General features: G+C 42.6%; 1 protein-coding gene across 1 annotated transcript in view; it reads right to left on the reverse strand.

Annotated features, from left to right (window-relative positions):
• The window catches only part of pitpnc1a (phosphatidylinositol transfer protein cytoplasmic 1a), a 140,743-nt gene that overhangs the window by 47,219 nt on the left and 81,067 nt on the right, over positions 1–12,457 (reverse strand). The window contains 2 exon segments of the mRNA XM_065010456.1: positions 2,069–2,157; positions 9,191–9,339. Of these exon segments, the coding sequence (XP_064866528.1) occupies positions 2,069–2,157; positions 9,191–9,339 (238 nt within the window).

A 12,457-nucleotide genomic window follows, 5' to 3' on the forward strand; every position in this document is an offset into this window, starting at 1 on the left:
GTGTTACAGTGTAATGGTCCTAGGAGTGGTTACCTGTGATGGTGTAGGTAGTAGTGTAGCGGTGTTACAGTGTAATGGTCCTAGTAGGTTACCTGTGATGGTGTAGGTAGTAGTGTAGAGGTGTTACAGTGTAATGGTCCTAGTAGGTTACCTGTGATGGTGTAGGTAGTAGTGTAGAGGTGTTACAGTGTAATGGTCCTAGTAGGTTACCTGTGATGGTGTAGGTAGTAGTGTAGAGGTGTTACAGTGTAATGGTCCTAGTAGGTTACCTGTGATGGTGTAGGTAGTAGTGTAGAGGTGTTACAGTGTAATGGTCCTAGTAGGTTACCTGTGATGGTGTAGGTAGTAGTGTAGAGGTGTTACAGTGTAATGGTCCTAGGAGTGGTTACCTGTGATGGTGTAGGTAGTAGTGTAGAGGTGTTACAGTGTAATGGTCCTAGTAGGTTACCTGTGATGGTGTAGGTAGTAGTGTAGAGGTGTTACAGTGTAATGGTCCTAGGAGTGGTTACCTGTGATGGTGTAGGTAGTAGTGTAGAGGTGTTACAGTGTAATGGTCCTAGTAGGTTACCTGTGATGGTGTAGGTAGTAGTGTAGAGGTGTTACAGTGTAATGGTCCTAGGAGTGGTTACCTGTGATGGTGTAGGTAGTAGTGTAGAGGTGTTACAGTGTAATGGTCCTAGTAGGTTACCTGTGATGGTGTAGGTAGTAGTGTAGAGGTGTTACAGTGTAATGGTCCTAGTAGGTTACCTGTGATGGTGTAGGTAGTAGTGTAGAGGTGTTACAGTGTAATGGTCCTAGGAGTGGTTACCTGTGATGGTGTAGGTAGTAGTGTAGAGGTGTTACAGTGTAATGGTCCTAGTAGGTTACCTGTGATGGTGTAGGTAGTAGTGTAGAGGTGTTACAGTGTAATGGTCCTAGGAGTAGGTTACCTGTGATGGTGTAGGTAGTAGTGTAGAGGTGTTACAGTGTAATGGTCCTAGTAGGTTACCTGTGATGGTGTAGGTAGTAGTGTAGAGGTGTTACAGTGTAATGGTCCTAGTAGGTTACCTGTGATGGTGTAGGTAGTAGTGTAGAGGTGTTACAGTGTAATGGTCCTAGGAGGTTACCTGTGATGGTGTAGGTAGTAGTGTAGAGGTGTTACAGTGTAATGGTCCTAGTAGGTTACCTGTGATGGTGTAGGTAGTAGTGTAGAGGTGTTACAGTGTAATGGTCCTAGGAGTGGTTACCTGTGATGGTGTAGGTAGTAGTGTAGAGGTGTTACAGTGTAATGGTCCTAGTAGGTTACCTGTGATGGTGTAGGTAGTAGTGTAGAGGTGTTACAGTGTAATGGTTCTAGTAGGTTACCTGTGATGGTGTAGGTAGTAGTGTAGAGGTGTTACAGTGTAATGGTCCTAGTAGGTTACCTGTGATGGTGTAGGTAGTAGTGTAGAGGTGTTACAGTGTAATGGTCCTAGTAGGTTACCTGTGATGGTGTAGGTAGTAGTGTAGAGGTGTTACAGTGTAATGGTCCTAGGAGTGGTTACCTGTGATGGTGTAGGTAGTAGTGTAGCGGTGTTACAGTGTAATGGTCCTAGTAAGTTACCTGTGACGGCGCAGGCAGTAGTGTAGAGGTGTTACAGTGTAATGGTCCTAGGAGTGGTTACCTGTGATGGTGTAGGTAGTAGTGTAGAGGTGTTACAGTGTAATGGTCCTAGGAGTGGTTACCTGTGATGGTGTAGGTAGTAGTGTAGAGGTGTTACAGGTTAATGGTCCTAGGAGTGGTTACCTGTGATGGTATAGGTAGTAGTGTAGAGGTGTTACAGTGTAATGGTCCTAGTAGGTTACCTGTGATGGTGTAGGTAGTAGTGTAGAGGTGTTACAGTGTAATGGTCCTAGTAGGTTACCTGTGAGATGGTGTAGGTAGTAGTGTAGAGGTGTTACAGTGTAATGGTCCTAGGAGTGGTTACCTGTGATGGTGTAGGTAGTAGTGTAGAGGTGTTACAGTGTAAAGGTCCTTGGAGTGGTTACCTGTGATGGTGTAGGTAGTAGTGTAGAGGTGTTACAGTGTAATGGTCCTAGGAGTGGTTACCTGTGATGGTGTAGGGGTAGTAGTTCCAGGCCTTCTCTGTCACATAGAAGATTTTAGGGACCACAGCCCTGGCCCAGCTAGGGAGCTTACTGAAAGAGACAAAAGAAGACAAGTGAGCTGAATGAAATAAGGGAGGAGTAGAGTGAAGAAAAGAGAGAAGCAAGGGAATGAGGGATGAGAAGAGACAAGAAGAGGGGAGAAGTAGAGGTAAGGTGGAGCACAGTGAGAGAAATAGAGAACAGCATCAAGCGGAAACGAGAGAAGACATGACATCCATCTGAATCATAGACCTGAACCTTTCCACCCCTTGCTATCCCTTCCTCACTGTTAGACCCTATACAGTATCTGGCGCCAGCTGTGAGGAGCTGAAAATGGAGACTGCTGGGTGGCCATTGCGGCTCAAAATTCTGTAGATGATGGTGATGTAACTGGGCAACCTGCAGTAAAAGGGAGAGGACGGAGCACAGAGAACACAGACAGGGGTTTTCTCATTCAGAACTAAAGGAACCTCTGTGACCATCATGGTCTGACCTTGTAGCCAATCAGGGAGAACCCATTCAAGAATGTCCTATCTAAACCCTAACCAGAGAACCAGAGCTGGAAGGATGAGCAGCAAAGATGTCTGCTGCTGTGATGCTGAGGTGGATGTTTATATTTTGGCAAAGTTTGGAAAAGCAAAATACTGAGTTAAAACGGTTAAATACGAGGAGAGAGGACAAGAATCCTATGAGAACAAATTAAATTGACACTGAGATTTTGAGCCCTTGGGTGGAGGCATAAACTTTATTAGAGGCATAAAGTATATTTTATCCCAATTCCATCCGGACACTACATTTGTGTGGATGAATCGAAGCAGAAAGCCCGCAACAGCAAAAAAGTTACAGCCCAAACGGCTGTGTATGAGGAACACAGACCCATAAATATTGTGGGTGTCACGGGTGGGGTAGTTTACTGCAGTCTATATCATACATTGGAGAAGTGCAGACTGCAGCACCAGGCAAGGCATATAGTTACAAATAGCTCTGTCAACAGAAGGTGGGCGGCTGCCATTTTAAACAGCCAAATGCCACTGGGGGAGGATTCCCACTCAAAATGCTAAATTTACTGAGTAATGTTGGAGCACAACCCTCCCTCAGCCTTGTTGATTAGATGGCTGAATCACATGAGGATGGGGGCACCTTAATTGGGGAGGATGGGCTGGTGGAACGGTATCAAATACATAAAACACATTGTTTCCATGTGTTTGGTGCCATTCCATGCGCTCCGTTACGGCCATTATTATGGTCCGTCCTCCCCTCAGCAGCCTCCTGTGGACTGAATATTGTGTTCCTGTTGGTCCCAGTCTACAGATGCTCCAGTCGCTAATCTCCTGTCAGTTCCACAGAGGACTGACATGCTGTGTTCATTGCACTCTCACTGACGGACCTTTAAATAGCAAAGTATAGAGAACCACTTTTATGTCCTCAACCCCCCTTTCTGCACACACAAACTCTCACACGAACTTACGTACTTGTCTGTCTGTGGTAGCAGGTGGTCTGTGGGTGGGAAGGCAGGTACAGCATCCCAACGTGACTGTTTAAATGATCCACCACTTACACAACACTGATCTCCTCTCCCATCAGAGCTCACACAGGCAGCTACCAGTCTTACTTCTGTCTGAAAACCCCCACTCCTCTCTGTCTTTTCCAGTTCTTTCTCTTTCTGCCTCACCCTGGCATTTTAAAATCTAAACCCTAAAACTCAAATCTCTACAGGGAAGTGAATGGTAACATAATGTGTGCTAAATTAGAACTAAGGTTTTGAAATTACGTTTAAAAACTTGAGTTTCAGAAGTGGGCATCTGTAACCTGTGAACTGGGACCCTGTACCACCCATAGATACCATACATTAATGGTGCCACCCATAGATACCATACATTACTGGTACCACCCATAGATACCATACATTACTTGTACCACTCATATATACCATACATTACTGGTACCACCCATAGATACCATACATTACTTGTACCACTCATATATACCATACATTACTGGTACCACCCATAGATACCATACATTACTGGTACCACCCATAGATACCATACATTACTTGTACCACTCATATATACCATACATTACTGGTACCACCCATAGATACCATACATTACAGATACAACCCATAGATACCATACATTACTGGTGCCACCAATAGATACCATACATTACTGGTCCAACCAACCCATAGATACCATACATTACAGATACAACTCATAGATACCATACATTACTGGTGCCACCCATAGATACCATACATTACTGGTGCCACCCATATATACCATACATTACTGGTGCCACCCATAGATACCATACATTACAGATACAACTCATAGATACCATACATTACTGGTGCCACTCATATATACCATACATTACTGGTGCCACCCATAGATACCATACATTACAGATACAACTCATAGATACCATACATTACTGGTGCCACCCATAGATACCATACATTTCTGTTACCACCCATAGATACCATACATTACTGGTGCCACCCATAGATAACATACATTACAGATACAACCCATAGATAACATACATTACTGGTGCCACCCATAGATACCATACATTACTGGTCCAACCAACCCATAGATACCATACATTACAGATACAACTCATAGATACCATACATTACTGGTGCCACCCATAGATACCATACATTACTGGTGCCACCCATAGATACCATACATTACAGATACAACTCATAGATACCATACATTACTGGTGCCACCCATAGATACCATACATTTCTGTTACCACCCATAGATACCATACATTACTGGTGCCACCCATAGATACCATACATTACTGGTACCACCCATAGATACCATACATTACTGGTGCCACCCATAGATACCATACATTACTGGTACCACCCATAGATACCATACATTACTGGTACCACCCATAGATACCATACATTACTGGTACCACCCATAGATACCATACATTACTGGTACCACCCATAGATACCATACATTACTGGTACCACCCATTATCATGACCTGCTTCCCAAATGTCACTATATTCCCTATGGTCAAAAGTAATATTGCATTATAAAGGGATTAGGGTGCCATTTAAGATGTCGCCCAAACCTGACCCGGTTTGTACCTATCTGACCCCCTGGAAACCAATCAGAGTGTCTCCTCGCTTCCAGACATCTAATGAAGTCAGTGAATGGGAGATAGATAACGCTCCATAGGGACCAGACCCATGGAATCAATAGAGAGCAGTTCCTTCCGCCAGGCAGGCAGGTCTGCTGTGATCAGAATGAAACAGTCTGGAACACAGTTAGACCTGATGGATTTCCCAGAGCAGCACACTGCAGGGCCGGGACTTTCTGTGACTGTCCGACAACGCTGTCCACTTAGTGCATGAAGAACCCCTTGGGTTGTGACGGTTGCCTGGCTGCTGGAGGATTTGGCTAAATTTGGATGTGGGAGGCTGTTTCCATTGGTGACCGGATCTTGACCATTTTCCAAACTGGAATGAACCCACTCTGCTAAACTGTGTTCCTGGTCACATCTCTGATGATGAGTCAGTGACTCAGTTGATTGACTCTGATCTGTCAGTATTACTACAAGAGAAAGAGAAAGATGTGTGTGTTTGAGATAAAGAGAAAGAACAAAACGTTTTAAAAAGAAAGAAGTAGGGAGAAAGAGTGAGGGAGAGACAAAGACAGAGAAAGAGAGACAGAGGTATACAGTATGCATGTTTGAGTATGAAAGAGCAGGCGGGCTTGCTTGTGCATGCAGTGTGTATGTTATCATGTGTCTCTGTGTGTGGAAGTGTGTGACTGATTGGGTCAAATCCAGGGCCAACTCACAGAAAGGGCATTAGTGAAGCAGAACGTGTATTTCAGACTCACCAGTGCGTTTAACAGCAAATTCAATTGTGATCTAAATCTACATAATGGAGAATCAAATATTCAATTTCACACAGTAATCATGTTCAACAGAGTGTGGAGATGGACTAACAGAGAAAATGGGATTGAAATGACACATGCAATAAAATAGATTGCTCTTCTATGGCTAGAACCTGTGAGACCTATAATGTCTTAAAATCTTTATGTCCTCTTATGAGTGTTTTATGGAACCTCCATGTCCATACGGCAGCCCATACTGTGTACAGTATGTTTTATTCCATTCTATTCTGATCTATTCTATTCCATTCTATACTATTCCATTCCATAATGTTATATTATTTTCCATTCTATTCTATTATGTTACATTCTATTCTATTAAGTGACCCATAATGATATGAGGATATCACAATACTATTTAAGTTCCTCGGCATATACATCACGGATAAACTGAAATGGTCCACCCACACAGTCAGTGTGGTGAAGAATGTGCAACAGCGCCTCTTCAACCCCAGGAGGCTAAAGAAATTTGGCTTGTAACCTAAAACCCTCACAAACTTTTACAGATGCACAATTGAGAGCATCCTGTTGGGCTGTAGCACCGCCTAGTACGGCAAATGCACCGCCCACAACCGTAAGGCTCTCCAGAAGATGGTGTGGTCTGCACAACGCATCACTGGGGGCAAACTACCTGCCCTCCAGGACACCTACAGCACCCAATGTCACAGGAAGGCCAAAAAGAGGGCCACAACCACCCGAGCCAGGGCCTGTTCATCCCACTAGCATCCAGAAGGCGAGGTCAGTACAGGTGCATCAAAGCTGGGACCGAGAGACTGAAAAACTGCTTCCATCTCAAGTCCATCAGACTGTTAAACAGCCATCACTAACACAGAGAGGCTGCTGCCTACATACAGACTCGCAAAATCATGGGCCACTTTAATAAATGGATCACAAGTAACTTTAATAATGTTTACATATCTTACATTACTCATCTCATATGTAAATACTGTATTTTATACCATCTATTGCATCTGGCCTATGCCGCTCTGTCATCGCTCATCCATATATTTATATGTACATATTCTTATTCCATCCCTTTAGATTTGTGTTTATTAGGTAGTTGTTGTGAAATTGTTAGATTACTTGTTAGATATTCCTGCACTGTCGGAACTAGAAGCACAAGCATTTAGCTACACTCGCAATAACATATGCTAACCATGTTTATGTGACCAATAAAGTTTGATTTGATTTAGATTATAAAATGGCTGGGCCTGAGTAAAAGTGACTGGGCCTGAGTAAAAATGACTGGGCCTGAGTAAAAGTGACTGGGCCTGGATAAAAGTGACTGGGCCTGAGAAAAAGTGACTGGGCCTGAGTAAAAGTGACTGGGCCTGAGTAAAAGTGACTGGGCCTGAGTAAAAGTGACAGAGCCTGAGTAAAAGTGACTGGGCCAACATTTTCCAGTAAAAATACAGCAAAAATAACTGAACATTTTTACAATCACATTGCATCATTTAAATGTGACCAAGAAACACCACAAAATGTCCTTGTCCAACAAGCCCTTTTTAGGCCTACTGCCAAGTACAGATGTAAGATCTTAACTTGAGCTAGTTTGCTACAGCATGAAAATAATTCTGCAGCAACAGGAAATGTGAATTGTTATGTGGAATATGATTACATTTACATTTTTGTGGGGGTAGATACATATTTTGTAAAGGAAAATCAAGTCTGAAATGTCAATGTGTAAACTACAAACTTCAGAAGCCTTTTTAAACCTCCAATACACTACTAATATGTCTACTAAGACCCTATATCTGTAGCCAGGGCAGCTACACACGTTACAACCTCTTACAGCAACACTGCTGACAAAACAGGCAGACTGTCCAACTCAGACAGTAAACGATCATAATGAAATACACAACATCATAGGAGGCGTGTGAGTTTCATGTTTAGTGTAGCAATTCAGCCCCAACTAGAGGAACATTTTCAAGGAGCATTCGGGGGGGAGCCTTTTATTAACACATTTCAGGCAATTCTATGACATTCATTATCAGAATCTTTAATATGATACCACAACCATGACAGGGTAGGCCTAGGATACTCTACGGACACTGACAAACTGAGATCAATGAAAATGACCTTGTCTTGAATGCAACCATCTAATAAAGGCCTACGAGAAGGGGAGACACACACTGTACAATATGACATCCATCTAGCCTGGAGGAGTATTGTCCTAAACTTTCCAGTGGCACTGACTCACCCAATGAAGACAGTGAATATGGCACTCCCCAAGGATATGTCAGACGCTCTCTGCTAGTGCCAGGAGATTAGTCCTGCTGTAGCTTACTAATGGGAATAAACTACACAACACCCTGTGCTTAAATCATTTGACAGGATCCTTCGGAGTAAACAGTATGTGACTTTTGCGTTTACTGTATCTTCTGTGGGCAGTATTCAATCTGGCAGGACCATGGCTTTGTGACGTCTGGTTTGCTTAATATGAGGAATTTGATGTATAGCATTTCATTTAATTTACATTTAATTGTTTACTTTTAATGAAGTGTGACAATTGAGTACTTTCCCCACCACTGTACACATAAATCCAGATACTTTTATAGTTTTACTCAACTAGTATTTTACTGGGAAACTTTCACTTTTACTTAAGTCGTTTAAGTCATTTTCTATTAAAGTAACTTTACATATATTTTTTGTGTACGTTTTACCCTTTTTTCTCCACAATTTCGTGATATCCTATTGGTAGTTACAGTCTTGTCCCATCGCTGCAACTACCGTACCGACAATGAAGAGGCGAATGTTGAGAGCCATGATTCCTCCGAAACAAAACCCTACCAAGCCGCACTGCTTCTTGACAGACCGCTCGCTTAACCCGGAAGCCAATGTGTAGGAGGTACAACTGGCGACCGTGTAAGCGTGCATTTGCCCAGCTCGCCACAGAAGTCGCTAGAGCGCGATGGGACAAGGATATCCCGGCAGGCCAAACCCTCCCCTAACCCGGGCGACGCTGGGCTAATAGTGCGCCGCCTCATGGGTTTCCCGGTCTTGGCAGCTGTGACACAGCCTGGATCTGTAGTGGCGCCTCAAGCACCGCAGTGCAGTGCTTTAGACCGCTGCGCCACTCGGGAAAACCTTTATTTTCACTCAAGTATGTCAATTGAGTACTTTTTCCAACACAGTTGGTAAGTACACACTTACTTGTTGAGGTAGACCCGTTTTTCTGTGAACTGTCCCTGTCCATGTGTGGGGTCCTCGTAGGGTTCGTTCTGCACCACCTCCACTCCTTCTCCACGCTCACTCTGCTCATGGCTGTGCTTGCTGATCATATACAGCTGGCCAATCCTGTACTGAAAGAAAGAAAGAAAGAAAGAAAGAAAGAAAGAAAGACAAAAGGACAGACAGACAGACAGACAGACAGACAGACAGACAGACAGACAGACAGACAGACAGACAGACAGACAGACAGACAGACAGACAGACAGAGAAAGACAGACAGACGTGGTTTTAGATCCACCATTCTAATGTTAGCTGTACAACAAATTGGAATGTTTCCAAACATTGTAGGAACGTTCATTGTTTGCAGGAATACATAGAGCAAGACGACAGCTTTAGCATGAGGCCATTTAAAGATCATTAATAAGTTAAGATTAGTTGAGTATAAATAGGAATTTTATTGAGTGAAAATCTAAGGTTGTTGAAGAATGATGGTAAAATAAAACCACTAGTAAATCTCCCATTTAATGTTAGGCATCAGAACAATAACTTCATGACCATCATTAAACATATAAGCCCAGATCAGGTGCAATCCCAAGATCATAAATACCAGAGTTACAACAACCATGGCATATTCACACCTGGTAACCATCTCCATAAAAACCAAACACATGATTTAAAAGAGTCACCCACACCATAACAACAGAAAGGTCCATATCAGTCCCACCCCCGAGCTAGCTCTAAACAACAGAACAATAGCAACAGTTGCCCACGCTAGGTGATACCATATCCCAGAGGCCTCCAGTCTAGTCAACACTCACAATCCTTCACTCATCGCACACCGGCATGGACCGTGAGGGCGTAACGACCATGTTGCTGTGAGCGACAGGGATGGTGTCATACGGTAACAATTTCCACCTCGGGTGGAAAACATGAGTAGGGAGAGCAGGGGGGATCTCGACAGCTTTGGGAGCGCGGTTTTCCGACTGCTGGCATTCCCATTCATAGTCCAGGAAATCAATACTGAACTGTGACTAACATATATGACCCTGGTAGTCCTCTCAGGGACACAGGGGCTCAGGGCCTGCATCCCAAATCCCTACATAGTGTACTACTTTAGACCAGGACCCATAGGGCTCCGGTCAAAACTAGAGTACTATATAGGGACTAGGGTGGCATTCGGGACTCACCCAGTGGCTCAGAGTGTAGCTTCCTATAGAGTTTCAGAGAGACCAAACTAATCTAGGAGGGGGAACAGAAACAGGCCATGGGGCTCTGACTTGTGGCTGACACCTCTTTTGATGATGTAGCCCCAAGACGTTGAAGAGTAAGGTGTGGAGGATTAGGGAAAAAGAAGACCATTCTTAGAAATAGCACTATCAGCAGAACCAGTGGCAGGAAGAAACAACATGTGGGGGTGTGAGTGCAAGTTAAACTACAAATACTTATATTATGCCCAACAATCCAAACATTTTGGAACTTTCTGGCTGGTTCACTAAAGCAAATGGGGGAATATGCTATATATTCTGGTCACAATAACAACCTTTTTGCTGTCACACCAAATTAGGTTTCTGTCACAATGGTACCCTAATGCAGTATACCTTATTATTACAGTAGGCTTGGTGGTGCAGCTCCACCGTGGGACTCCTAATCCCGTTAATTACACTGAGACCCCGCAGTGCCATTCATCACAATGGGCTCCCTGACGCAGCTGCGCATTAGGGCGAGGTGACACTTTTAATGGAATTCTAGGATCTGATATGTGATGTTTAGTGCTGCCTCTGCTTACAGGGCCTCTCGCGGAGGTGATTTCTCAAACTGAAGGCTGAAGTACAGACGTTAAATTAAATGATGTTCTCTCTCTCTGCATCTATTTTTCTCTCTCCATCTCCATATCTCTGAATTAAATTAAATTCAGTAGACATGGCAAGTTAAATGACTTACGTTGTCAAAATACACTTATAACAACAATGGTGGGACCAACTGCAATAAGGTATCAATAATAACAGTAATAGTAGTAGTGGAAATGGTATTACCATTAACAGCAACAAAATTAATTATAATAATAATAATAATAATCTCTCACTTCACCTCGTTCTCTCTCTATGTATCTATTTCTCTGTCCATATCTGTCTCTCTATGCATCTATTTCTCTGTCCATATCTGTCTCTCTATGCATCTATTTCTCTGTCCATATCTCTCTCTCTATGCATCTATTTCTCTGTCCATATCTCTCTCTCTATGTATCTATTTCTCTGTCCATATCTGTCTCTCTATGCATCTATTTCTCTGTCCATATCTCTCTCTCTATGCATCTATTTCTCTGTCCATATCTCTCTCTCTATGAATCTATTTCTCTATCCATATCTGTCTCTCTATGTATCTATTTCTCTCTCTCTATGCATCAATTTCTCTGTCCATATCTCTCTCTCTATGCATCTATTTCTCTGTCCATATCTCTCTCTCTCTATGCATCTATTTCTCTGTCCATATCTCTCTCTATGCATCTATTTCTCGCTCTCTATGTATCTATTTCTCTCTCTCTATGCATCTATTTCTCTGTCCATATCTCTCTCTCTATGCATCTATTTCTCTGTCCATATCTCTCTCTCTATGAATCTATTTCTCTGTCCATATCTCTCTCTCTATGCATCTATTTCTCTGTCCATATCTCTCTCTCTATGCATCTATTTCTCTCTCTCTATGTATCTATTTCTCTCTCTCTCTATGCATCTATTTCTCTGTCCATATCTGTCTCTCTATGAATCTATTTCTCTCTCTCTATGCATCTATTTCTCTGTCCATATCTCTCTCTCTATGTATCTATTTCTCTCTCTCTATGCATCTATTTCTCTGTCCATATCTCTCTCTCTATGCATCTATTTCTCTGTCCATATCTCTCTCTATGTATCTGTTTCTCTGTCCATATCTCTCTCTCTATGCATCTATTTCTCTCTCTCTATGTATCTATTTCTCTATCCATATCTCTCTCTATGTATCTGTTTCTCTGTCCATATCTCTCTCTCTATGCATCTATTTCTCTCTCTCTATGTATCTATTTCTCTATCCATATCTCTCTCTCTATGCATCTATTTCTCAATTCAATTCAATTCAATGGCTTTATTGGCATGGGAAACATGTGTTAACATTGCCAAAGCAAGTGAGGTAGACAACATACAAAGTGAATATATAAAGTGAAAAACAACAAAAATTAACAGTAAACATTACACATTCAGAAGTTTCAAAACAGTA

Source organism: Oncorhynchus nerka, linkage group LG26, assembly GCF_034236695.1.
Source record: "Oncorhynchus nerka isolate Pitt River linkage group LG26, Oner_Uvic_2.0, whole genome shotgun sequence".
NCBI lineage: Eukaryota > Metazoa > Chordata > Actinopteri > Salmoniformes > Salmonidae > Oncorhynchus > Oncorhynchus nerka.